Source organism: Macaca fascicularis, chromosome 5 (assembly GCF_037993035.2).
Source record: "Macaca fascicularis isolate 582-1 chromosome 5, T2T-MFA8v1.1".
Classification (NCBI taxonomy): Eukaryota; Metazoa; Chordata; class Mammalia; order Primates; family Cercopithecidae; genus Macaca; species Macaca fascicularis.
This window is the reverse complement of record NC_088379.1, coordinates 105,185,476-105,212,768: the sequence shown is the minus strand read 5'-3', so window position 1 is coordinate 105,212,768 and position 27,293 is coordinate 105,185,476. Positions and strand designations below refer to the sequence as shown.

The 27,293-nt window shown below is 34.9% G+C and overlaps 2 protein-coding genes across 6 annotated transcripts in view; one reads left to right on the top strand and one right to left on the bottom strand.

The window, feature by feature from the left end:
* Positions 1–12: 12 nt before the first annotated feature.
* TRMT10A (tRNA methyltransferase 10A) lies at positions 13–16,478 on the top strand. Of its 5 annotated transcripts, none has more exons than XM_005555529.4 (8): positions 13–157; positions 4,613–4,809; positions 5,748–5,910; positions 6,538–6,609; positions 7,741–7,815; positions 9,972–10,121; positions 12,880–12,985; positions 14,517–16,478. In XM_005555529.4, the coding sequence occupies exons 2-8, from the start codon at positions 4,625–4,627 to the stop codon at positions 14,783–14,785; spliced, it is 1,020 nt and encodes a 339-aa protein (XP_005555586.3). In that variant the 5' UTR covers positions 13–157; positions 4,613–4,624; the 3' UTR covers positions 14,786–16,478. The 5 variants fall into 5 exon arrangements, with proteins under 5 accessions (XP_005555586.3, XP_015306167.3, XP_065401339.1 ...); XM_015450681.3 differs by having other exon boundaries at positions 4,602–4,809; XM_065545267.1 differs by lacking the exon at positions 13–157 and adding an exon at positions 428–512.
* Positions 16,479–21,320: 4,842 nt separating this feature from the next.
* Positions 21,321–27,293, bottom strand: part of C5H4orf17 (chromosome 5 C4orf17 homolog) — a 42,736-nt gene continuing 36,763 nt past the window's right edge. Inside the window, exons 6-9 of the mRNA XM_065545266.2 lie at positions 25,876–25,957; positions 24,272–24,479; positions 23,183–23,226; positions 21,321–21,699 (exon numbers count right to left, since the gene is read on the bottom strand). Coding sequence (XP_065401338.1) covers positions 21,500–21,699; positions 23,183–23,226; positions 24,272–24,479; positions 25,876–25,957 — 534 coding nt within the window. The 3' untranslated portion in view covers positions 21,321–21,499. The remainder of the gene's footprint in view (positions 21,700–23,182; positions 23,227–24,271; positions 24,480–25,875; positions 25,958–27,293) is intronic.

Here is a 27,293-nt window from a genome sequence, read left to right as displayed (position 1 = left end):
ATGACGTAAGACGCAGCCGCCGTAGCCTCCACTGTGTAACTACCGCCCCTGCCTCTGGGAATTGAAGTTTCTGTGGAAGGAAGCGTGAGCGGTAACCAGGCCAACCTAGAAAGGCTTTCTTTCTGAGATTTCACTTCCCTATCAACTCCTCATCTCGGTAAGTGTCCTGCACTGGCTGGCGCTCCCCCGCACTATGATATTATTTGGGCGCAAAGGGGTGCGTGCCATGCAGCCCCCGACTACCAACAAGGGCTTCCGGGGTAGAGGGGAGCAGTGGTGTGGAAGTGGTTGCCTGCCGCGCTGTTGCCGAAGGAAATGACGTCGTTGATAGGCGCCTCCCGCGGCCTACCCAGCTGCTTCCTGGTTCGCCAGCAGCAGCTTAATCCCGCCTCTGAAATGCGTTCGCTGGCTGGGAGCGTAGAAGGGAGAGTGGGCGAGGCTCCGCCCCTGTGGTTGTGCGCTCTTCGTCGGCGTGCGTTTTGGGGTTGCCATCGGCCCGTAGTATGTTAAAAGTGAGTTTGCAAAGAATGAGAGGGAAATCTGTACTCTAAAGGGCCGGAAAGCGTGTTACGACCCTGCCACTTCGTGGCCAGAGACCGTGGGCGTTACCTCTTTAAAGGTGCCTTACCTCATTTTTCCTGCGAAGGGCTAACGTGACTGAACCCTCTGAAATGTAGAAAGCCCGAGGGGAAATTGCTGCAGGTGCTGTGAGCTGAGGACAGTTTTAAAAAGATCGAAGTGTTACTTGATTTCACTGAACTACTTTAAATTTTGGGAATTTTTCTAGAGATAGAAAGAGGATGGCGACACATTACTTGTCACTTTATGAATCTCCTCTGCCCCTTGCATTCCCAACCCTCTGCTCAAAAGGCTTGACAACTGAAGTGAACAAAGGGCTTTTCGCTGCTCCACGTTTAGCCAGCATGTCTTTAAAAAGGGCATTCCTGACCAGGCGCGGTGACTCACGCCTGTAATCCCCGCACTTTGGGAGGGTAAGGCGTGTTGTAGATCACCTGAGGTCAGGAGTTCGGGACCAGCCTGACCAACATGGTGAAACCCCGTCTCTACTAAAAATACAAAATTAGCCGGGCGTGGTGGCGCATGCCAGTAATCCCGGCTAAGGAATCTGAGGCAGGAAAACTGCTTGAACCCGGAAGGCAGAGGTTGCAATGAGCCGAGATTTTGCCACTGCACTCCAGCCTGGGCGACCTAGCGAGACTGGGTCTCAAAAAAAAAAAAAAAGAAAAAAAAAAAAAAGGACATTCTTTTGCTATTGCTGTCAAGTCATTAATTCTAATCTGCATTATTCCCACATTCGTTGAGATTTTTCTGAAAGGGAGACTGTCATAAATTACGACGAATATTTATTTTATCCCAATCCATAAATTAATGCCATTTTAAAAAACTTTTTTATTTCTTTTGGTGCTCATTGATTTAGGATGTATCCTCCTTGCCTTAAGCTGTGCTAAGATATGTAAATACAATGTAAGATAGTTTGTAAGCCCACCTGATAACCTATATCTGCAAATGAACCCTACAGATTTTTAAAATTTTATGCAAAAGTAAAATTTCACACACACACACACACACACACACACACATATAGGAGGCGAAGTCTTGCTCTGTTGCCCTAGCTGGAGTGCAGTGATGCGATCTTGGCTCACTGAAACCTCTGCCTCCCAGGTTCAAGGGATTCTTCTGCCTCAGCCTCCCGAGTAGCTGGGATTACAGGCGTCCACCACCACGCTTGGCTAATTTTTGTATTTTTAGTAGAGACGAGATTTTGCCATGTTGGTTTCGAACTCCTGACCTCAGGTGATCCGCCCACCTCGACCTCCCAAAGTGTTGAGATTACACGCATGAGCCACTGCGCCCGACCTCACACAAATATTTTTATAGTTACTGTAAAATACATTCTTGAACATTTGTTGAACTTGGTTGAATGAATGAAAATGTACGATGAGCATCACTGCATGTGAGAAAGGAATGAACAACTGCCACAGAATTTTATAAATTATTGCCCAAACTAAAACGATTAGAAAGCAAGTATACCTAATAAAATGCTATGTTTTGCTTAACATTCAATCTGAACACGCTGGTACATAGTGCAGTGTAGATATACATTATACTTATTATATAGTGTGGACAGTGCGAGTTGGTAGATATCTTTGTAAAGTATACTATAAGGAATAATTTACAAGATATCAAGCTGGCATCATTTTTGTTGCATTCCATTTGTCTCAGTGCACCTGGCTTATTTAAAGCCTAAAAACTTCACTTAGTACAGTGTGTTTTCTTAATTAGGAATAGTTTTTAAAAAGATGATGGTGATTATGAAGATGAAGATGTTGACCAGCTCATCACCTTTCCTTGTATTTGGGAGACTGAAACATTGCTGTACTATGACAGGTCAAATTAAATTTAACTGCAGACTTCTTGGATAGGAAAAGCAAATGCTCCCCCTGGTGTACATAAACTGTAAAACATTAATTGCTTTTTAAAAAGTCTTCACGTAAGCCGGGCCTGGTGGTTTTTGTCTGTAATCCCAGCACTTCAGGAGGCCGAGGCGGGCGGATCACGAGGTCAGGAGTTCGAGACCAGCCTGACCAACGTGGTTAAACCCCCTTCTCTACTAAAAATACAAAAATTAGCCAGGCATGGTGGCGCGCGCCTGGAATCCCAGCTACGCAGAAGGCTGAGGCAGTGGAATCGCCTGAACCCGGGAGGCGGAAGTTGCAGTGAGCCGAGATCAGGCCACTGCACTCCAGGGTCAGGAGTTCGAGACCAGCCTGACCAACGTGGTGAAACCCCTTCTGTACTAGAAATACAAAAATTAGTCACGCATGGTGGCGCGCCCTTGGAATCCCAGCTAGTCAGAAGGCTGAGGCGGTGGAATCACCTGAACCCGGGAGGCGGAAGTTGCAGTGAGCCGAGATAGGGCCACTGCACTCCAGCCTGGGCCACAGAGCGAGACTCTGTCTCAAAAAAAAAAAAAAAAAAAAAAAAAAAAAAAAAAAAATCTTCACATAGAAGTAATCAACATGTGCGGTTTTTGAATAAAATAGAGAATTAACTGAAAATAATGCCACTGATAAACAGAAATGTGCTCTCTTGGAATATTATTATTTCATGAAGAGAGCAGTTTGTTTTCTGTGAATTTTAATTGTGCTTTTAAGTTTCCTCCACCCGGTATTGTTTTGGATACCTGCATTGCTGAATTTTATTTAATGTATTGTGTATTGAAAGAAAGGAAAATAAAAGTGATCCAGGGAATCAAAATATATATTTTAAAAATCTTTTTCCATGTAGTCTTTTTAGGCTTATTCAGTTTCCCTACCTCCAGTTTCTTAAATTGAGTGCTTACCTTACTTTCTAGCTTAAAAAAAAAAAAAAAAAGTGCATTCAAGGCTATATGTTTATCTCTAATTACCTTGTTTTCCTTTATCTCTCTCATTCTGTTATCCAAGTCTTTACTGCTCCTCCATATTGTTTTTCTGTTCGATTTTTGTCTGCATCTTGAGTCAGATTGTCAAGATGTCTTCTAAGTCATCAGTTACTTCTTGGGACTCCAGGTAATCTGGAGTTTGTCTCTTCTATTGAAGTTTTTATGTCTTCATTTCCTAGTTTTCAAATTGTTCTTTTTCTCAGATTCTTGTTTTACCTTTTAGTAAAGCCTGCTTTTATACCACAATTTTCTGTTTTGTTATTATAGTTATTATTCCCTTATGACCTCTCTCAAATGTTTCAGCCAAATTTATTTTAAAGTCATTTTCAGATTGCCCTATTTTTAATTTGTATCAAGTGAATTTGTTTCCTGGTTATTGATTTCAGTTTTAAAAATCAGTTCTGTCTTTTCATAGTCTCCCTCATTCTACAGCATTAAAGAAGACTATAGAAAAGATGCTTTTCATCTCTTTTTAAGATTTTTTGTTTTATTAAAAACATTTTCATTACATAACTTTAGAAAATATAGAAAACCATGGGTAAGAATTAAACTTGTGTGTGTGTATACCTTTTTTAAAAAGTTGGTTGTAACATATATATTGTTTTATTTGGTTTTATTTAACGTATAACCGTTTCCCCTTACTAAATAATTTTGGATATATACGTTTTACTGGCTGCTTAGTATTCCTTGCCCATGTTATAGATTAACCATAATTGTTTAGTTTCCTTTCACTGACATTCAGGAGGTTTCTAACTTTTCACTGTTTTTTAACACTGCATTCATTGCATGTACTCTTGTGCACATTTTTGTGTGCATGTCTGATTTATTTACAGAAATTTAAGGAAATAAATTACTGGGTCAAAGGGTGTCTAAATAGAGATTTTAAAGCTCTTAAAACATGTATGTCTTGCCTTCTGGAAAAATTGTACCATGACCACTAATAGTATATGAAACACCCCATTTCTTTAGACCTTTGCTAGCATTGCTGATGAATGATATTTAATTTATATTAAATGGTATTTAAATGATAGTTACCAATAAATGACATCTATTTGTCTAAAGTTTTATTTCTATTTATTGTATGGTTTAACTTTAATCATATTGATTGAGTTTTTTAACTTTTTTGTGCTTGTAAATTATCTGTTCATGTCAAAAGTTGTTTTTCAGAGGCACCAAATAATGTCATCTGAAATGTTGCCAGCATTTATTGAAACTTCTAATGTTGACAAAAAGCAAGGCATAAATGAACATCAAGAGGAAAGCCAGAAGCCAAGATTAGGTGAAGGGTGTGAACCAATATCTAAGCGACAAATGAAAAAACTAATAAAACAGAAACAATGGGAAGAGCAACGGGAACTCCGCAAGTATGTGTTTCAAATGTATATGCTCTCTTCCTATTTAGAAATATGGAATGTTAGACCTTGCATAGCCCTTTGGCATATTTTTGTTACTTAAAATTCATTTACTAGTTTTAGACAAAAGTGGAAAGAAAAACGCAAGAGAAAAAAATTGAAGCTAAAAATGTATATTGTTAGCTAACACTGTCAACTGGCTGTTAAGACTATTTTCTAACATTATTATTGGGGTATCTTTTAGCACTGTTGATGATCTTGCACTCAGCACTTTTTCTCATGCAGAACCTTATTATGAGTAGCAGTACAATTTTTGAAACAACTGACTTAGATAAGGGATGTAATTAGTGTCCATGTGCTAGTTATGGAATAAAAACAGCCAACTCAGAAAGATCAAGTTTTGGCCTAACATTGATTTTGCCACAAGAACCATTGCAGGTTTTGGTGAAAGCAATTAGTCTAAATTTGTTACTATGATAAATGCCAAAGTTTGTGGAGAGAAAATAAACTATAGTTGGTATAAATTAGAGCAAAAGTATGTAATTTTTTTAATGAACAATTTTATTTTGCTTTTTTCTATACCTTATAAATGTGGCTTTAAAATCATCTAGGTGAATTATGAAAGTAAAATTCAATACAACTCAAACTCAGTATTTAGAGGGTTTTCTTAGGGATAATATGATACCAATAACAAATGAAGCTCTTCAGGTAGTATAGTTAGGATTTAGACAGAAAGCTTTAGATCATTTTTGGAAGCTCATTTCCTTCCTATCTGAAGCTTTTAGATGTACTATATAAAACTGCTAATACTTGACCATTTTTGAATGGTCACAGAAGTGACAATTTCATATGGCTTAACTTGATGGTTTTTAGAAGTAATTGTTTATATAGAAGAGTTGTGAATAACTGAATACACAATAACAAAATGTTATTTCAATTACTAATTTTAGACAAAAGCGGAAAGAAAAACGCAAGAGGAAAAAATTGGAGCGACAATGTCAAATGGAATCAAACTCAGATGGAAATGACAGAAAACGTGTTCGAAGAGATGTTGTTCATAGCACCCTTCGCCTTATTATTGACTGTAGTTTTGATGACTTGATGGTATTAAAGGTATCATGAATCATTGTCAGAAAAATCTTGTATATGAATTAGATCAAATCATTTTTGTTTTAATATGTAATATCCCTTTTATATAAATTTGTGTATTGAAATGAATCTTAAGTTTTTCAAAATTTATTTCCCCTAAGTTAAATTAGCTAGCAAATTGCATTGATATAATAAATATGTATATTTATATGTGTGTGTGTCAGTATGTGTGCAGACAGGAAAGAGAGACAAACACACACACTTCACAATCTAGATGACAGAACTAAATTAACCACTTATTAATCATAAAGATCTACGGGGTTTTACCAGTGTTGTTGGTAAAACATGAAAATAGTAATATGGCTCTGAAAGTCTTTTGTTGTTGTTGTCTCTTAAGACAGTAACTGTTTTCATGAACTAGCATTTTAAATAAATACAAAATATGTAATAATGGGTCACGTACAGAGCATTAACTTACAGTAATTTTGTTAATGTAAGGAAATCAAATAACATTTATCAGAATGCATTTGTATTTAAGAAGAAAAATTGTATGTATATAGTCATCCCTTCTGCCTATTCCATTCCTTTAAGATTGTGGAATGGCCATAGACAGTTTTAATAACTTTGCTTTAAAAATTGACTCTGTAATAGGACATTAAGAAACTTCATAAGCAGATTCAACGATGTTACGCAGAAAACCGACGGGCACTGCATCCTGTGCAGGTATGTCTGAAGATTTTAAAGCAGACTCTAGTTTTCTTTTATATCTTTTGTGGCAAAAGACATAGATAATTCCTATAGTCTTTGCAGGAGTCTTACAGATAATCTTTTTTAATGCCTATTTGAAAAATGTTTTCTTTTTTGACAAAAATAAAGCAAAATATTTTAAACATCTTTTAATATGTTATCTTAGACACACTGTTTCCAGTAATCATCAGTCTTACACAAATTGGCCTTTTCATTGCCTGTAGTTGAATATCTTCTTTATGGGACGTACATATATTTTTATACCAGTTTCTCAGTTTACAATTACTTCCAGTGTGGGAGAAAGATTGGATGGAGAGGCAGAAGCTGTGGCTGCCACCGCTTGATATATGCTGTGGTATCTGTTGTATAGGTTTTGTCTACTTAAAGGTTTTTAGTTTTCTTTTGGGTCACTGAGAATTTTGTCAAGTCTTTTTTAAGCTGAGATGAGGGAGTGATTTGGGAGACTATTTGGCTACTGTTAAGAATAACATCTTTCTGTTGGAATTCTAGGTGACCTAAAAATTAATACTGGCTCACTGATGTTAAGAACCAGGAACTGTTAATATATTTTGGTTAGATATTTTGTTTTTACCAAGTAATAGTAATTTTAAATTTTTGTGTTTTGTACTTTTTGTTTTATAGTTTCATATCACACTTCTGTGATAGTCCTTTTATCCCCATTTTTATCTGTAGTAGACCCCTTCTCACCTATGATTCAAACTTAAATAGGTATCAGGGTTTAGAATCAAAGAAAAATTATGAAGACTTTGTATTGTTTAAAAAAAAAAGAGGACTGGGAACTTGACATGGAAGCAGGGAATTTGCAGACAAGTGATGATTAAGGTATAGCCATGTTATAACTACTTGGAATGAAAATGTAAATGGGATACCGCAGCTACTGGGTTATGAAGCATGCACACGAAACATACTATTTCTGCCCCAGTTTCTTGTATGTTCAAAGCATGTCACAAATTTTTTTTTCTAGATAAATGAGAATAAATATATTTTGTGTTTCATTGATCATCAGATGAGTAGATGAGAGAAATAAAACATTAGACTTAAATGGTCATATGTTCTCTCTTTCTATACCTACAAATCTTTTATCAGTTTTACTTGACAAGCCATGGAGGCCAGCTGAAAAAGAACATGGATGAAAATGACAAAGGATGGGTCAACTGGAAGGTAATTAAAACAGATGAACTCTCACATAATTCCAAGTATTTTCATGTTTCTAAAGGTCTACATTTCGTACCTAAACTCTATATAATGCTACTTAATACAACAATCTCCAGATGCAATCTCTGAACCTAAGTCTAAGATTACAAATCAGAGATGCTGAAGAAGGGAGTGAGATATCTGGTAGCTTGTATTTGTTCTCATTAAATCTTACCTATTTTATGGTCAACTTTTAAAACATATTTTTAAAAAGAAATAATTTTAAGGGCCTTTATATAATTTCTCCCTGGCATACTAGCTATACATTATATGTTACCTATAAAAATGAAGTCACTCTAAATTTTGGAAGTGTGCCTGCATTCTGTTTCTTCTTACCCTGTGCTGGCCACTAACTGCATGTGGCTATTAACTTGAAATATGACAGTCTGAATTGTGAATTGAGATGTGCTATGAATGTGAAATACATACAGGATTTCAAAGACTCGGTACCACAGAAGAGAGAGGAAGAATGTGAATATCTCCTAGATAATTTTTGAAATATTTATTATATGTTCAAATGATAAAATTTTGGGTATACTGTGTTAAAAAAATAAATTGTTAAAATTAATTTCACCTATTTTCATTTTTAAAAATGCGGATACTAGAATATTTAAAATTGCGTATGTGGCCTCACAATTTTTTCTATTGGACCAAATTGTTCTCAGTCATTGGTAAAGGTGACTAAATAGATTGACTTTGGTACCAGTCCCTGAGGAACTTGATCCTATTTAGAGAAGTACTGGGTTATCCCTATACCTTTTTTCTTTCTCAAAGTCAGTTCTCTCAGTGACACATTTTCCCTTTCACACTCACTAATTGCATAACGAAGGCATTTATTTTATTAATAGCCTATGATATGAAACATTTTCAAAGGCTTTTAAGTTTTTAAGTACAATATATTTATCAAATCCTACATTTGTACCTGGTTTTCCAAGAAGTAGTGTAATAAATTAAAAGAGGCATGTTTTTAGTTATTTTGCAACTTATTAAATTTATCATTTATACCATCAGCTTTCCAGAGAGACTTGAGATTAATTGTTCTGTAATTAATCAGGTTCTTCTTGGGGCCTTTATTAAATTTATAATATAACATTTTCCAGAAAAGTGGCTATTTATTAATTATACATTTTAGGAGAGAGTTCTTTTGCTTCATTCTTGGTTTCATTAAAAATTATGGATAAATGTCATCTGAGCCTGGTGATACATCTTTTATGCAATCAATGTGGCTTACAAAATCATGACTGCCAGCTGTTGTTCAATTTTGTACCTGTGACCTGACAATTCTGGTGAAGAAGTTTTCAAATGTGTGTCTCTTTGTAGAAACAGATACATGGATTTTGAGACGTAGTCTCTTGTACTGTCACCCAGGCTGGAGTGCAATGGCACGATCTCGGCTCACTGTAACCTCTGCCTCCTGGATTCAAACAATTCCCCATCCTCAGCCTCCTGAGTAGCTGGGATTACAGGCACCTGTCACCATGCCCAGCTAATTTTTATATTTTTAGTAGAGACGGAGTTTCACCATGTTGACTAGGCTGGTCTCGAACTCCTGACCTTGTGATCCACCTACCTCAGCCTTCCAAAGTGCTGGGATTACAGGCATGAGCCACCACTCCTGGCCAGCTATTTCCCTTTCATGATTCATATAGATGGAGAGGAAGTAATTGGAGAAGGCATTCTTTGGTCGTAGAACAATGTAAGCAAATATGTGGCAGTAAAAATGCATTTGTTTTGTTGGAACCGGAAATAAAGCTGGCAAAGTAGATTAGTGCTATATTCAGGAAAGAGTTTCTAAATTAAGGAGTTTAGATTTTATCCCACAGAAAAAGATAAAACGTTAAAAGTAGTGTTTTTAGAGCCTGCTATCAGTGTGTGGAAGTAGATTGGAGGGGTTTAAGGCCAACAACGAGGAAACAAAATTAAGAGGCTATTTAAATGATCAAAATGTGAGATTATAAGAAATTGATGTAGTAAATTCAAAATAATGCATTGTAATTATATTCTTTCAAACTTTGTTTCATATGTTTTTGACTGGATTTGTTTTGGGAAAATAGAATAATCATTTTTAGCCAACTTTCATAAGGTCCTATTAATTAGTAATCTCTTTCCCCATTGTCTTAAAGGATATCCATATCAAACCAGAGCACTATAGTGAACTCATAAAAAAAGAAGACCTGATTTATCTTACATCAGATTCACCTAATATACTGAAGGAATTAGATGAATCAAAGGCCTATGTGATTGGAGGATTAGTAGATCACAACCATCACAAGGTACTATTAAATTTTTATTTTTGCTTTTGCTTGTACTTAAAATTGATACATCACCATTTCCTGAAAGTAACAATAATACTAACAATAGCTGATGTTTATTGAGTGCCTACTATACGTCAGTCACTTTTTGAGCTAAACAAACTATTTCACATATATTAGCTTGCTTAATCTTCACTACAACCCAGTGAGATTAGTGCTATTATTATCTCCATTCCACAGGTAAGGAATTCACAGCACAGAGAAATTAAGTCTAAAATCAACAGTAGTAGATGACAGAGCAGCTATTTGAAACCAGGCTGATTGCTCTGGAGTCCATCCACATGCTTAAATGCTATGCTTTATTGATAGAAGAATCTGCTGCTAATCAGTTGCTAAGCCATTAGAACTTAACTAGTTTTTAAATATGTTATTTTCATGGGATGTTTTTTCTGTTCTCTTTCATTTGTACTTTTCTCTCTTCCCATCCATACCTTTATTTGGATGAAAAATTACAGAAAAGCACTTTCTAAAAGAAAATGTCATTTTGTACTTCGCCAGTTACATTGCAGCATGCAAAATTCTTCATATCTGCTTGTCCAATATGTTAGCTTTGTGGCTGTTGAGCACTTGAAATGTGTGCAGTATGACTGAAGAACTGAATTTTTAAAATTGTAATTAATTTAAATTTAAGTAGTCACACATGGCTACCAATTGGACAGTTGCAGCTCTATTGCATCATAAGTAATTTTATCAGAATGATCTTTAGCCTTTTTATTTTTTTCTTTGTGGAAAAATTCTATTTTGTTATTTATATAGAACCACATTCTTTCTCATGTTTATGTTTCTCTGAACTAAAACAATTTTGTTTTCAAAAGCACCTGCTTCAATCTGTTATTATTTGCGCCCCCCAAGTATACAAACCATCAGTTGAGAAATTGAGCTTTTCTTTCTCCTGTACTCTGTTTTTTGACCATTTCAGTTCTGGTTAGACATAGGCTTCAAAGATTTTAATTTTGAGAAGAGATGAAATTCATATTCTGTATTTTTTTAATTGACAGGGAAAAATAAAACTTATAGTCAGTTATTTAAAATTTCTCAATTCAAGTTTTCATTTAACTTGTCTTTGCCATTTGTGCAAAGTAGTGTTATTGGAAATTTAATTTTTTTTTTTACATTTATGGGAATAATGATGGTGATTCTATAGGAATTCAGTTTAAGTATAGTCGTATATTGCTTAACAATGGGAATATGTTCTGAGAATTACATCATTAAGCGATGTCAATATTATAGAGTGTACTTACAGACGGTACTTACTAGACGGTATAACCTACTACACATAGGCTGTATGGCATAGCCTATTGCTCCTAGACTACAAATCTATACAGAATGTTACTGTACTGAATAGTGTAGACAACTGTAACATAATGGTCTTTGTGTTTCTAAACATATTTAAACATAGATGATATAAAAGATTTTAAAAATACAGGTTATACGTGGTATACATGTGTAGAGCACTTACCATGAGCGCTGCTTACACAACTACACGTTGCTCTAGGTGAGTCAGTAAGTGAGTGGCAAATAAATGTGAAGACCTGGATATTACTGTACACTACTGTAGACTTTATAAATACTGTACACTTACTCTACACTAAATTTATTTAAAAATTTTTCTTCAATAATGAATTAACCTTAGCTTACTGTAACATTTTTACTTTATAAACTTAATTTTTTAAACTTTTGGACTCTTTTGTAATAACATTTAGCTTAAAGCATAAACACATTATACAGCTGTACAAAAATATTTTCTTCATATATCCGTATTCCATAGGCCTTATTCTATTCTTAATTTTTTAACTTTTTAAAATTTAAAAAAAAAAAAAATCCTCTTTATTTTTTAACTTTCTAAACTTTTTTGTTAAAAACTAAGACACAAACACACACATTAGCCTAGGCCTACATAGAGTCAGGATCATCAAAATCACTGTCTTCTACTTCTACATCTTGGACCACTGGAAGGTCTTTAGGGGTAATGACATGCATGGAGCTGTGATAACAGTGCCTTCTTCTGGAATGCCTCCTGAAGGACCTGCCTGAGGCTGTTTTATATGTAATTATTTTTTTTTTAGGAGTAGGAGGAGTACACTCTAACGATAAAAAGTATAGTAAATACGTAACAGGTAATTATTTATTATCATTGTCAGGTATTATGTACTGTACATAATTGTATGTGCTGTACTTTTATGTGACTAGCAGAAGGTTTGTTTCTGCCAGCATGAGCACAAACACTTGAGTCATGCATTACAGTGTGATGTTCCAACAGCTCCAAAGTCACTAGGTGACAGGAATGTTTTAGCTCCATTATAATCTCATGGGACTACCACTGTAAATGAAATCTGTCATTGCCTGAGACTTTGTTATGCAGTGCAGGACTGTATTTTAAACTGAGATAAAGGCAGGGTAGAATGGGGAAAAGTTATTTGAGTCAGGAGATATGTGAGCCAGATTTTTCTTGTGGTTCTGCTGCTGAGGAGCTTTTTAACTGGGCAGGAAGCATGTCTTTGGTTTCCTCATTTGTAACTTGAGGAGCTTAAAACAAATACTCTGCACATTGACTATACTTATTTTCAAGAGAATGTTTCCAAATGAGCAGTAAAACACACACATACCCCCCATTCAGGTAGTCTCTGAACTATAAATCTTATCTAAAAATTATTTATACTATTACAGAAACTTTAAATAATTTAATGTTCTTGTCGAAGTCATCGTGTCTTTGTTTTAGGGACTCACATATAAACAAGCATCAGATTATGGAATCAATCATGCACAGCTCCCGCTTGGAAATTTTGTGAAGATGAATAGTCGAAAAGTTTTGGCAGTTAATCATGGTAAGCTATAAGGTATAAACTGAAAATACACCTGAGCGAACATTGTGAGAAAGAATATTGCATTTAGTATTTGAATAGGTAGAAAGTATTACACTTTCCTGGAGACAAAATTGTAAAACGTAATCATTTATAATTTGTTTAAGTAACAGAATGCCTATTAGAAAATTTTGAAAATGTACGAAAGTGTTAAAAAATTAGCTATGTCTTACTGCACAGAAATACTTGGTATTAACTTTTTGGTATTGACTTCTAGTTCTTTTCCTATGTATATATATTATTATTTATTACATAATTGGATTTTTAGTATATTACGTACAATGTTATAAATCTGGGATATTTTCTCTCCTTTATGACTTTATTTTTTCATGTCATTGAATGATTTTTAATGGTAGCCAGGCACAGTGGCTCACGCCTGTAATCTTAATCCTAGCACTTTGGGAGACCGAGGCAGGCAGATCGCTTAAGCCCAGGAGTTCGAAAACAGCCTGGGCAACGTGAGGAAACTTCATCTCTACAAAAAATACAAAAATTAGCTGGGCGTGATGGTGGGTACTTGTAGTCCTAGCTATTCAGGAGGACAACATGGGAGGATCACCTGAGCTCAGGAGGTGGAGGCTGCAGTGAGCCATGGTTGTGCCACTGCACTCCAATTTGGGTGACAGAGTGAGACCTTGTCTCAAATAAATTAATTAATTTAAAAACTTGTTGTTAATAGCTATGTAATAGTCCATCATTTGAATATACAATAATTTAACCATTCTGCTATGGTTGAATTGTGTTTTTTTCTTTTTGCTGTTGCAAATAACATATCCATTCTTGTACCTGTCTTTGCCTTGACTTTGCTTTAAAAAAAATTTTAAGCCGAGTTTTTAGTCAATACACAACTGCTTATTAAACTTCTTATACACTAAATACTTTCTATATAGCAGGTTCTAGGGAGTTATAAAAATGAAATTATTGATTCAACAAATGAATTGACTCTAAAACCTTTGATATATAGTGGAAATTACTTTTTCCACAAAGTAATTCCGGTTTGCCCTTCAGCAGTATGCTGATGTGAGTAGCCTGGAGACAATATTGATACTGTTTACTACAACCAATGGGAAAAGAAAAACAAAATAAAAAAAGCAGACAAGGAGCTCCTAGCATGAGTGGCTCTTTACAGGAAACATGAAGAAAGTTAAATGAATGCTAACTAGGTTGTTAGCATGTAAAGGATAAAGATGTGAAGGGGCTAAAAAAGAGTAGGAGATAAACTGAAAAGGTCTTTATTGATTATAATTGACATGGGATACTGGTAAAGTATCTGAGTGCTTAAGAACTGAACTGAGAAAAAGCTAGATAAGAGGTAACAGGCTTGAGTACCTTGGGGCAAATTGGGCTTGACAGACAATAGAAAGAAGAGATAAGAACAAAGTAGTTATTAGGAAAAACTAGCACTTTTAACACAAAGACAATGTATTTTAAAAGACATTGTGCAGCATTGTGATGAACTTGGCTAAGAAATGTATGGAGTTTGTCTTTATTGCAGTGTTTGAGATTATTCTGGAATACCTGGAAACAAGAGACTGGCAAGAAGCATTTTTTACTATCTTGCCCCAGCGGAAAGGAGCTGTTCCCACAGACAAAACCTGTGAAAGTGCTTCTTATGACCCTCAGTCTGTCAGGATGGAGGAGTGTGGATCGGACAGTGATTCCAGTGAGGAGGAAGATAGCAGAAATGAACTAGATTCACCACGTGAAGAAAAGCAGGATAAGGAAAATCACACTGAATCTACAGAGAACTCTCTGCCACACTAATGTTACCTGGTTTCCTTTTAGTTTAAGGAAAAATTAGGAGAAAGCGAGGTGCTGTATAGAATATTGAAATTGGAAGAACATTTTATTTTCTGTTATTTCTGTTGTGAATTTTAAAAACTTTTTTTTTGGACCTAAATAATAATAAAAAAGCCCTTGAAACTTTGTAAGAAAATATTTTTGATTTAGAATAAGAAGATTTAAATGTGTATTTTTTTGTTTCTTTTTAAAGCCTCAAATAGTGGTTTCTAGATAATTTTACTTTATTAATATATTTTCATATTCTTTAGAATGTGCCTTCTGACCTTTCAGTTTTTTAATTTTATAGTCACATCAACATCTTTATGATCTATTGCCTACGTATCTGTGAGGGCACATATTCATAAATATACTGTCAATCTATCAGAATGTTGTATATGGTAGGTTACCCTCTCTTTGTAGCTTTTGTGTTTAACTTAGTTACTTGAAAGAAATTTAGTAATTTTAGGAAGAAGTATCAGTTTGATAGACTTAGTTCATTTCTTTTGGACTATGGAGCGCATATCTGTTCCTTCTTTGTGGTGCCTTTTTATGGTTCTGAAGTAATTACTGAAGAGTTGAGAATCTCTTTAATGCATTTTCTTAATTCTTACAATGGTGATAAGTTACTTCAATTATAAAATTGAATTTTGCAGACTAAATTATTTTGTAAGGCTGTTGCTGTTGAAAGATCAATTTTGTCTTTACCTGCATTTAAAATGGAACAGTTTTTAGCAGCTGTGGGTTTTTTTTCCATATATATTTTTAATTTGTTGGCTCTTAAAATGAATAAAGTTTATATGTGCTTCTGCCTCCTCTCCTATAAGAATATGCATACTAATGTATGTTTCTATAAATCAAATACACATGTGAAAATATGCATGTAAATATATATTTACATCTGTCCTCATCATGTATGGTTCTTAGTTATTAGTTGTTGATAACATGATTGATTTGCCATATATCTGTATTACTTGAATAATACTGAAATACTTTATTATTCTGTAATACTGAATACTTATTTTATTACTTGAATGGTTGTGTTGAACACCCTAAGAACAATTTGAATTTTATTAAGTACAAAAATCCTTAACTAAACATTTTTATGGGAATGTTGGCAAGAAATAATAGTGTAAAAGGGAGCTGTTTTAGTTTCCTATCAGTAATTGTATATGCAGTTAAATGTTTAAGGTAAAATGGTCTCTGTCACAGCTAAAAGATTTCAGTAGCCTTCATTGAGTTTGGGTAAAATGAGTTGCTGTTCTTTTGTCTTCTTTTTAATATATAAAAGTTGTATTTTAAAAATGTGTAATATACTGTATATGTTACTAACATATATACACAGAAAGTTTATTGGATTTAGTACTGATATTTACTGTCTATTTTTGTTACTTTGTTCTTAGTAATCTATTATAGTTACTATTTTAAGGTGAGGTCTATAGGCAAGATATGTAAGTAAAGACAAGCCCTACAATTTTAAAATAACAAAGCTTATGTCTTAAGTTGTATTTTTTCAAAGGTTCATGTTTTTCTGAGTAAAAAAAAAATGTGGTTTATTAGCATGAAATATTATGCCTTTTACTTAAATTATGTAATGTAAAATAGGGCACTGTTTAATTATGAAAGGTGGGGGAAAATCATTCCAAATAAAAGCTTAATTTTTATTAATTATAAAAAACCCTGTATTAGTTTCCTAGATGTGCTGTAACAAATTACCACAAAGTGGGTGGCTTTAAACAACAGAAATTTATTGTCTTAACAGTTCCAGAAACTAAATGTCTAGACTCACAATGTCCCAGTGCCATGCTTCCTCCGTAGGCCCTAGGAAAGAATACTTCCTAACCTCTTTTGGTTGTCACAGCAACCCCTGCTGCTCCTTAGCCTACAGTGGCTTGACTCCAATCTCAGTTTTTGTTGTCAAGTGGTCTTCTACCCTGTCTTCTATGTTTGTATCCGTGTCCTAACTCTTTTTCTAGGGAGAACAGCATTGGATTAGAGTTCACCATGATCCAATATGACCTCATCTTGACTACATCTGCAAAGATACTGTCTCCAAATAAGGTCACATTTACAGGGTGCCATGTGTTAGGATTTGACATATCTTTTGGGGGACACAATTCTACCCACTACAGGCCCATATCTTATCTAGGATATTGGTGGCAAGAAGGCGAAAAGAAGGCAAAGATTACTACCTCTTTTGATATAACTAGTTTCTGAGGTATTTAAAATTTTGGTTTTAAAAATACTAAGCTTTTTGCTCATTTTAATATATCCTTTTCTCTCAACATTGTTTTGGTTTATTTAGGTTATTTGTTAAAACTTAAGTAAATATTAAAGTTACTTGTGTTAGAACATAATAAAGGGAGAGAATTAAACTACCTAAATAAATGCATCAAAAAATATGTCTGTGGGAATATAGAATTTCCTCACATTTAATTTCTTTAATGACCTATGGTCATCATAAAGCAAGCTCATTCTTAAGAGAAGAACCATGCTTCATTCTGATTCTCCAGAGATTGGTGCTGTTGACATTATAGCATTTGAAAATGCTCAGAATGGAAAAACCAAAAACGAGAAAAGAAAGTAATTCTACTGAATAAACATCTTTTGGGAGGTGAATGAACAATGATGAAATCCACCAGTGACTGGCAATTATAAAGCAAAGGGACATACTATTTCACTTTATAGACAGAAAAGGTCACAGAAATGATGTAGATAAAAGGCAAGAATTGTCTATAGAGCCCTGAGAAAGTATACAGACAACAGGTGTAAAATGAGATAAAGAAAAAAAGAAAAGAGAATGGCAGGGATTCAAATTAAGGGCAGTAAAGGCATATAGTAGTCATTAAACTTTGATTTCAGTTAGCATGCAGGTATTTATCTCTGTTTCCCTGTCTCATTACCAGACAAATACAGTAGTCATCTAATAAATGTGAAGAAGAAAAGCAGTGACAGAATCAAAAGGTGGTACATGGACAGAATCAGTGGAAACAGTAGGGAATTGGACTAAGCATAAATCTTGCCACTGCCACTGTTGTGAGACTTTGAATGAGTTATTCAACCTTTGCTAGGTCTCAGTGTTTTTATATGTAAAATGGAAATATTACTCCATTTACTCTCTCTCTTAGGGCTTGAGCAAACAATTGTAAAGCAGTAGCTAACAATTCTATTGGCTTTCTCATTTCTTGCCTCATTTCCCTTGTTTCTCAGTCTTTTTGACATTGCCTGCCCTAAAATGGTAATAACATATAGGCTTTTGTTTCAGGCTACACTTTCTGAGGAACCCAGGCTTAGATAAGATTTTTAAAGTGTAAACTTTCTAAGTTACCAAATGAACACTCACTAAACAAAACAAGGAAATTACAGATCATTTAGTGAAACATTTATAAAAGCAACAAAAACAATGCTAACATAAAACACAATCACACGACAAAATCTATATGTCCTATCAGCAAATTTAAATGATCCAAAAATCTCCCAGATTGGATTTAAAAAAGAAATACATGCTGTATTTAAAGCTACTCAGCAATATTGAAAATAAAAAATAGAAAAAGACATACCAGGCTATAAAATGAAGTCAGAAGTCACAATCTTAACATTGGATAAGGTCCAACACATTACAAATAAAGAAAAGGAGAAGGGCATGTTACAATTGTCAAGAATGCAGTCCTTAATAAAGATCTAACCATTATGAATATCTGTGTATCAGGTAACACAGTATTTGAAGTCATTGAGAGCCTTTGGGAATTAAATGAAACAATACATCAGTATAAGGAGTTTTTAACTCATATTTCTCAACCTATGACAATGTAAGTAGACAAAAGATCAGTATGTAGAAAATGTACATGCTATAATTAATACAGATAGTAATATCAAATTTTGTAGGCTGAAAAAACAATAATACAACTCATATTCATAAAAGTAACTATATTAGACCACAAGGAAAATTTTCCAAAAGTAACAATATAGGCAACTTCTCTGATAACAATACATTAAACTGGAAAATAAACTTGGTAAGATGGGATGAAAGCCTCACTTTTAAAATTTTTTTCTCAAGAACTTATATAAAAGAGGAAACTAAATCTGAAATTATGTAATATTTTGAAAATAGAGATAATAAAAACACTACATATCAGATGTATAGATCTAGCTAAAGTTGTGATTAGAGGAAAATTCATCACTTTAAAATTTTATGCTAATAAATGAGAATGACTGAATATAAACATATTAAGAAGATTTGACTTAAGGCATTAGAACAATAATGAACCTAAAGAAATAAAAAAAAAATGGAACTTAATAAAAACTGAAAAGAGATACAAAATAGAAATAGGAAAATTATTGGACATATGAATAAATCCAAGATCCGTTGTGTTTTGAAAACTAGCAAAATGTGAAAGTAATTAGCTAACTGGATCAAGAAAAAAATTACAGATACATAAAAATGAGATTGTAGAATAAACAAATTTAGATGAATTATGAGGTAAAACTCAATTCTATGAAAATAAACTTGGAAACCTGGATGAAATGGATAATTTTCTGGGAAAACATGAAGTTCCCAAATTGATCCTCCTCTCCAAAAATACAGAAAATATAAATAGACCAGTTACCACAGAAGAAATAAAATTGTCAAAAAGCTACGACCCCCCAAAACACAAAACCTATGCGGTCTGATAGATGAATGTTAGCAAATTTTTAAGGAAAAAGAATTGGCAATGCCATTGTAACATCTTCATAACAGAAAAGTGAGAAAGAGTGCACTTCATTAATTTTATGAGTTGAGCATAATCTTGTTATGTGTCAGTAGCACCTAGTGCTTAAGCACATAGATTCTAGCCATACCTTGAGCCAGCCATGAAATTTTTGTGTCGGAGAAAGTTGATTGTCCACCAAAAGCTAATTTTTGTTAACACAGAACATAGCTGTAATTGGAATACGATTCCCACTCAAGAGTTTTTAATCAGTTTCCCTTTCAGTTATACTAATTCTCAACCATGTAATGTAACTATAAGTGATATTTACCATTTCAAGGCCAAGACTTTAAGCAGATATATCCTCCTTGTGGAAGGCATAATAATGTCCCTTTCAAAGATCCTAATTTCCGGAACCTTTGAATGTGTTAAGTTACATGGTAAGGGGGAATTTAAGGTTGAAGATAGAATTAAATTGCTAATCAGCTGACCTTAAATGAAGGAGATTATCTTGGATAAGCTGGATAACAGACCCGATGCAATCGCAAAGGTCCAAAAGTGGAAGATGGAGGCAGAATCAGCATCAGAGTGATTTGTTATGAGAACAACTTGACTGACCATTGCTGACCTTGAAGATGAAAGAGAGCCATGAAGCAAGGAGTGTAGATAGCCTCCAGAAAATGGAACAGGTAAGGAAACAAATAGTTCCCTAGAGCCTAGGAAAGGCATGCAGTCCTGCCACACCTTGGTTTTAGGCCAGTAAGACCCGTTTCAGACCTCTGCCTACAGAATTGTGACAGAATACATTTGTGTTGCATTAAGTCACAAAGTTTGTGGTAATTTGTTACATCAGCAATAGGAAACTAATACTTTACTCTGATTTTTTTCTTTTCCAGCATGGTACAGTTGACAATGGAGCTTTAGGTGATGGTTGAGCCACAAGGTGGAAGGATTCTGGGCCTCTAAATCACCAGGTAAAGCAAAATCATCTTTGAAACATAAACTTTAGACTCTCATGTGGGAAATAATTGTGTTTGAATGATAGCATTTGTTACAACTTATCCCATCACAATGAGTTCAAATCTGTGCCTCAGCTTTCTTATTTTAAATAATGAGAAAAGTAAGAGTAGTTACCTCAAATAGTTTTTGTGAAAATTAAGTTATTATATCTAAAGTGTTTAGAATGATTCCTGACACATAGTATGTTATCATTAAAATTTAATGTATACATAGACATGCATGCACATACACATACCACACACTGAATTTATAGTATCTCTGATGAACATCAGTGTGAACATTCTAAATAAAGGATTGACTTATTGGTAGATAGACTGCAGCAACATGCTCAAAGAATCATATCTGTGGCCCAAGAGTGGTTTCTTTTAAAAATACAAAAAATTCAATATGAAATGTTAATATCCACCATTAGTACTGACTGAAAACTAGTTTCTTTCTAGCTCATGAGTTAGAAACAATTTGTGTATGTGTTCTTTTTGGAGGAGAGGGGAGCATTTTTTCATAATAGTTCAACAACAATGAGACACCAGATGATAAAAATCATCTCACATGTTAAAATTCTGTTGTTGGGTTTTTGTTTGTTTTTTTGTTTGTTTGTTTTTGTGGTGATGGTGGTGTTTTGTTTTTGTTTTTTGTGTTTTGTTCCCCCTAACAGAGTTTGGGGTAGATGTCAAACTGTAACTGCCTAATTCTGATTATGGATGATTTTTCTAGTATCAGGGCTGTATGCTCATGTACTAATAGTGCAAGACTGGAAACATAGTATATAAATAAACATATTTCTTTTACACATAGGATTAACTACAAATGGAAACATCATTTCCAGTAATATTTATTTGTAGCATTACATACAGGTATTTTTAGATTTACATGTGCTACCATAAAGAGGACCACTTGATTCCTCAATACCAAAAATATACATTTGAAAAATAATTCGATGATGTAAATGGTAAGCTCCAATTCATGAAAGAATTCACCCAGTCTAGAACTTCTACCTTCGGTATGTTGAAGGATAACATGCTCTTTGGGGACAGAGGTTGTATTCTTGTATACTCCTTGCTGACACTGGTTTTACTGATCCACTTTCCTGAGTGTTAGGCCTGGGAGGAGACTTTGGTTTGCTGAAATATTCTGCAACAGGTATTTTCATATTATTTCTTCTTATAAATGATGGAGGCTTGTGCTCAGCCTCTGAAATAGAGAAAAAATCTAAATAAGACCATAATCGAGACACTGAATACAGCTTCTCCATGTTTTAGTAGTATATTATCTACAAAAAACTATGTGAAGTTTAGGTGAATCAGATACACCCAAAACTCATAAAATAACATATTCCTTTTCTTTTTTTTTTTTTTAACCACTTGCTCATCTTTAATGAGTTATTTGTTCTGTAACATGCAGGATATGCTCCTTCACTCTCAAAAGTAAACATGATTTTGATTGCAATGATATAGAGTTGGTTATGGGTAAGAGTGATGGGTGAGAATGGGACAATGAGAGAAAGAAGGAAGATCTATGGTCCTGATAGATGCAACAAAAGAAGAGAAAAGCAGGCTAAAACAAGTTAATTGTGCTCATAAGACCTACATAGTTGCACCCAAGCAGGAATAGGGATGTAAGGAGATGCTGAATATCAACAATGGAGAGAAAGGGGCATGACTGGGGAATTCTTATACAAAAAAGTTCCAAATATCTAAATGATAAAATATGTGTGGGCGTTACAGGTAAGACATCAAGTTGAATAATAGAAACCATCACTGTCATGATGTTATAGTCCCAGGATGAGGAGTTTGGTAGGAGAGGCCAGAAACAATAGGCTGTTCTTGGGGTCTAAGTAGGGGAGTACTTTGTAATTTTTAAATTATACTTACTATTGGCTGTTAGCAGATAGTGCCTCTTTTGGGTTTGGTTAATCACAGTGGAACTTGCTGGGGTCTAGGGTGACCCCAGTGAGCTCTAATTGACTATATATCATTCCTGGTGTAAAGGGAACTTGTAGAAATGACAAGACAGATTTTTGTATAAAGCTTGTAGATACGCTTCATAGTTGTTGCTCTGTAGTCATGAGTGCTCTGCTTGTTTTAAACCTAGAAACTGCCAAACCTACAAGGATACTTTGTTTGGGCTATTTTGGACCAAGGTAGGACTTTCCACAATTCTTGATTCTCCCTGGTGCCCCTATAGACTGGAGCTGGGCTTCTGGTGGGACACAAAACTGCTCTTTTCTATTGTGTTTTTGCTGTCTCGTAGGTCACCTGCTTGTGGCTGATTGCCATTTTGCCCTTCTCTCTGGTTGATTTTGTTTCCAGTGAAATTATTTAGCTCCATTAAGCTCTGAAGAACCAAAACTCTGAGATCATTATCCTTTTGTTAGGTCAATGCAGGGTTTCCCTTTTCACTGCCTTGCTATAACCAAACTTATAGTTCCTGTTGTCCTGCTGACTTGCTTCTCCAAGAATGTCTGTCCCTGATCAGGCACTTTGCCTTTCAAAACAAAGGTAAATTTATCTTTATGAGAAAGTCAGCAGATACTCTCGCAAGAGTTGATCTGGAAACTACTATTTTATTTTTCTGTTTTTTTAAAAGCACTGATCCTTAAAATCTGTTCCCTAGGTCATTAGTACTTACTGGTTTCTTTATACCAACTCAGTAGCTACCAAAAACTGTACTTAACCTTTTGGTACTTCCTTGTTTTCTGCAGATCCTTGACTTGACACTCTAGATCAGTTGGAGAAAGAAAAAAGTGAGTTTCACAGATACGAAAAAGTATTTTCTATAGACTACACTGTCGTCAATAAGTTCAGTGTGTATGTATCTTAAATATGCTACCCCAATTCTTTGTGTGTTTTTTTAAACGCATACAGTGCTAAATTTACTTCCCAATGAAAACTTCTTCTTACTTTGAGTAAATATCTAACTATTGTATCATATATTAGTCATTAAGGTAGAGATTAACTCTTACTATCTTCCAGTTTCAGATTTTATGGAAACTTTGAGATAGCGACAATTAGTAATACAAGTTTTTTGTCTTAATGCTTTTTAAATTGACATATTTATATTTCCAAAAATGTGTTTTTCCTCTAACTTTAAGCTTCACTCAACTTTTAATTGTAAAGCAACAAGATTTTCTCTCCAAGCTTAAATAATATCCTACCACACATTCTTTCACCATGATTCTACATAAATATATATTTTTCTTCTGTTATTGAAGTTACAGCATTTAAGAAAAATTTCTCCTGCAGTAATTTCAATTATTTTAGTAGTTATTTTTCTTTCTAGGAGGCCCCAGGAGTAAATCAGAGAAAATTAAGTGAAGCAATTTATTTTAATCTTGCATTGTTCTACACAAAAAAGTGAAACCTGTGTGATACACATTTAACAAAATATACACTAACTGTAACAATACAATTTTGATTTCCTTAATTGCATCTATTTTTAGTTAAACTATAAAAACCTTTATTATCTTAGATTTCTAGGTAGCCATTCTTGCTTTTCCCTTAGTGGAAAAATAATTTTTCTTAAAAAGAAAGGTTACCAGATAAGAAAGACATAGTTTCTGCCAAAATGTTCTAAACAATAGAATTGAGAACAATTCTTATATTACATATATGAAAATGAAAGCAAATATATATTGCAGTCATTTACTAAATAAAGCGGAGCTTTAGAACCTCCTGTTTAACATTTTGAAAGGTAAATAACAAGATAATTCAAAGTCTTCATATACCATAGGCCCTCCTTCTAGGAGGCCATTACATCTAATTACCTGGTTGGTTGATGCCCTTCTGTATCTCTGGTCAGCACTTTTGATTTTGCAAGTGCATTTTGGGGCAATTTAACTGTGGGTGGTGATTTAACTGTGGGTGGTTTCCCAGTCTCTGGTGCTGGTTCCATTGAGGTGTTTCTTCTGTGATGAGTCAACAGGTTTATCTCAGCAAGCTCAGAATGAATCAAAGCTGAGACCCACTCTTTTTCTGTTTTAAGAGATAAAAAAGGATGGGAGGAGTGAAGGTTGCAATTGTCATTCTGGCTAGAAACACAGGATTATCCAGCTCCTGAGTATGAAAGACTGGTCATCTATTTTCTGGATAGTTACCTATGTGGGAGTAAAGACTTCTGCAGAAAAGTTGGTTCATTTTAACATGGTTTCTGTTGACCTGTGATACTGTAGAGTGCCCAGAGTAGTTAACTCACTGAGGCACTTGTCCCTGAATAGCGGTGGAATAGTTTTAAAATACTGAGTACAGTAGCCAGTCTTACAGGCTGCCACCAAAGATATTAGGATACCTATACAAAAATAAGAAGTACAATATGATTCCGTTAAAATATAGACTAATAGGTAATAAATAGTTACAAGCATATCTAGGAAGATATACACCAAAGTATTCACTTAAATGATGTCTGTGGTAATTTTATTGATTATTTCTGTTCTGTCTCGTCTCTTTTTTTCTTTCTGGTTCATCTGTTCTTTCTCCCAACAATAAGGATTTATTACTTGTATAGTTTATTAAATGTTACATTCTTAAAAAGAAAAAATAATTGGAAGATAACTAAAGACCCATTGCCTCTAAGCACTTTTCAATTGCCTAAAAAGTAGTATTGAATTCCTGGGGCAAGGTAATATTTCCAAAATGCTTCCTACTTTAAAACATTAGACTGTTCCTCACACATTGGTACTTCCTAGCATTGATCAGTGCAGTAATTCTCAAAGAGTAGTCCTGAGAACAGCATTATCAGCAACACCTGGGAACTTGTCAGAAATGCAAATTCTCAAGTCCCACCGCAGAGATTTTGCCTCAGTCAGTAGGATGACCAGCTACATTTGAAGATAGCTGCTCTCTGCCACTTATCAGTGTCTCGATTGGGAATGGCATGTGTTTTCATGAAACAGGACAGGAAGGGCCCAAAAGAGGTTAGGAGATGACTGAGTTGATGGTTTTGTTGGGCAACTGTAAGAGCTGTTGCAGGTTGGGTAGCTGTTCTACTGTTCTGCTTACCAAAGGAAAGAAATAAGCTTTGTGTTCGGAGTTAACAGGTCAGAGGATGTGCTCAGGAAGGCCCCTGGGTGTGTGGACTCTAGAGGAGCACAAACCAACTCTAGCTGAGAATAATACCTCCCTTGGACACAAGTGTTTCATGTCACCCAAATGAGTTCAATTTAAGGCATACTGAATTTTGGGTTCATTGAATGACCCACATGCATGCAGCTGGATATGCAGAACAGCAATTACCTTATACTGAAACATTGCAGAAATAGTACTGCAACATTATCTTTGCAAACTCAACGTACAAAACTTCAGATATTGGCATATTTCCAGTTTCTGACAATAAATTGAGCTCACTGTTTTAAAATGTATATTTTAATCGCACCTTTTGAACTTGCATGAAGTAGCCACTGTAAAACTTCTGCCAGAGAATCAGTATGCAAAATGTCACAGAGCTTTGCCAGGATCTAACAGAGAACATTAGAGTGACATATGAGCAAATAAATAGTACAAGGTTTATCAGTTTTCCTTTACCTTCTCCAAATCCCATCTTCCCAAATATCACTCTGTATACGATGTGCAATTAAGTCAATTGAGATTTTTAACTCAGGAGCTCAATTTCAAATAGCACACAGTAGAATCTTAGTGAAAACAACATTTCCAGTACAATTAACACTTTAGGTTAGGCTATGGAGTGTGTTTGTCTGAGGTATTGCTCCTCATAAGAGGGCATTAGCTGTGGGGGTCTGCCCGCAGACCCTGACCTAAACGACGGATGAATAAAACGTACGTTGACACAAAGATATTCTGTTTTGCCAGTACAGCCGAGTGTCCGACTGCCTGCACACCAAGAGAGGTTTGTCACTGCAGCTGGCCCTGAGCAGCTCACACTCCAGGCATTTATTTGATAAACAACAGAAGCTTTGAGTAAACACACTTGTGGATAATTTACATGGTTAAGAGAGTTCTAGGAATGATTAAAGCTCAGGTACCGAGGTCTAAGGTAAATACCATTAGGGGGCAATATCCCTAGTTGGCCTCCCCCAAGAAGGCCATCTAGGTCAAAGGTTAGTTAATGGAGGTAGGGTAAACAGACAACTGGGGAAGCTTCTGTTGTCCCTAGTATTTACCCGATGACCTAATGTTCCAAGGTAAGAACCAGCTGCCTTCAGCCTGTTCAATTATTACAAGCTATGTAACCTTCTGGCCTTCCAAAAGGTTTGTGACTATTCCCTATAACTTTCCCTAATATTTCCCTTTAATATTTCCACCACCATCCTGAGTGAATCCCAACATTTGTCTTGCTTTGTCTATTCAATACCTACGTCTTCTAGTAGGAATATACTTTTAGTGAATTTATCCTTCCCACTGTACCATAGGGTTCTAATGAGAATCCATCATTAGAACTGGCCCCATCTGCCCTGCTCCTCTCCATAGTCTGAGATAGAGGGATGTGATCTGGGCTCGAGTCATCATTGTACCTCAGTTTCTTGAACACAGCAATTGGCCCAGTGGGATAGGAATATAATTCCCTTTATTTATTCAGAATGCTTACTTGAGTTTTTTTTAAAACTCTGGAGCTACAGGCTTAAATGTAGGTGACAGTAGAGATAGAAATATGGAATAATTACTTCTCATGAAAATGGACTATCATAAGCATTAAAATAAAATACAATGTGTTAAGCACAGGTAATGAAGTTTCCTGACTGAGTCTTAATTGTGTCTGCTGTTAGAATTTAGACATATCTGATATTCATATCTATTTACTGAACTTCAGTCCTGTATATCCATCTGCCTACTAGA

Bases quoted from the DNA above. Each gene is read 5' to 3' on its own strand.
- TRMT10A (XM_065545267.1), top strand. The intron at 5,911-6,537 runs GTATCATGAATC...ACTCTGTAATAG, and splicing joins ATGACTTGATGGTATTAAAG to GACATTAAGAAACTTCATAA. The intron at 7,816-9,971 runs GTAATTAAAACA...ATTGTCTTAAAG, and splicing joins AAGGATGGGTCAACTGGAAG to GATATCCATATCAAACCAGA.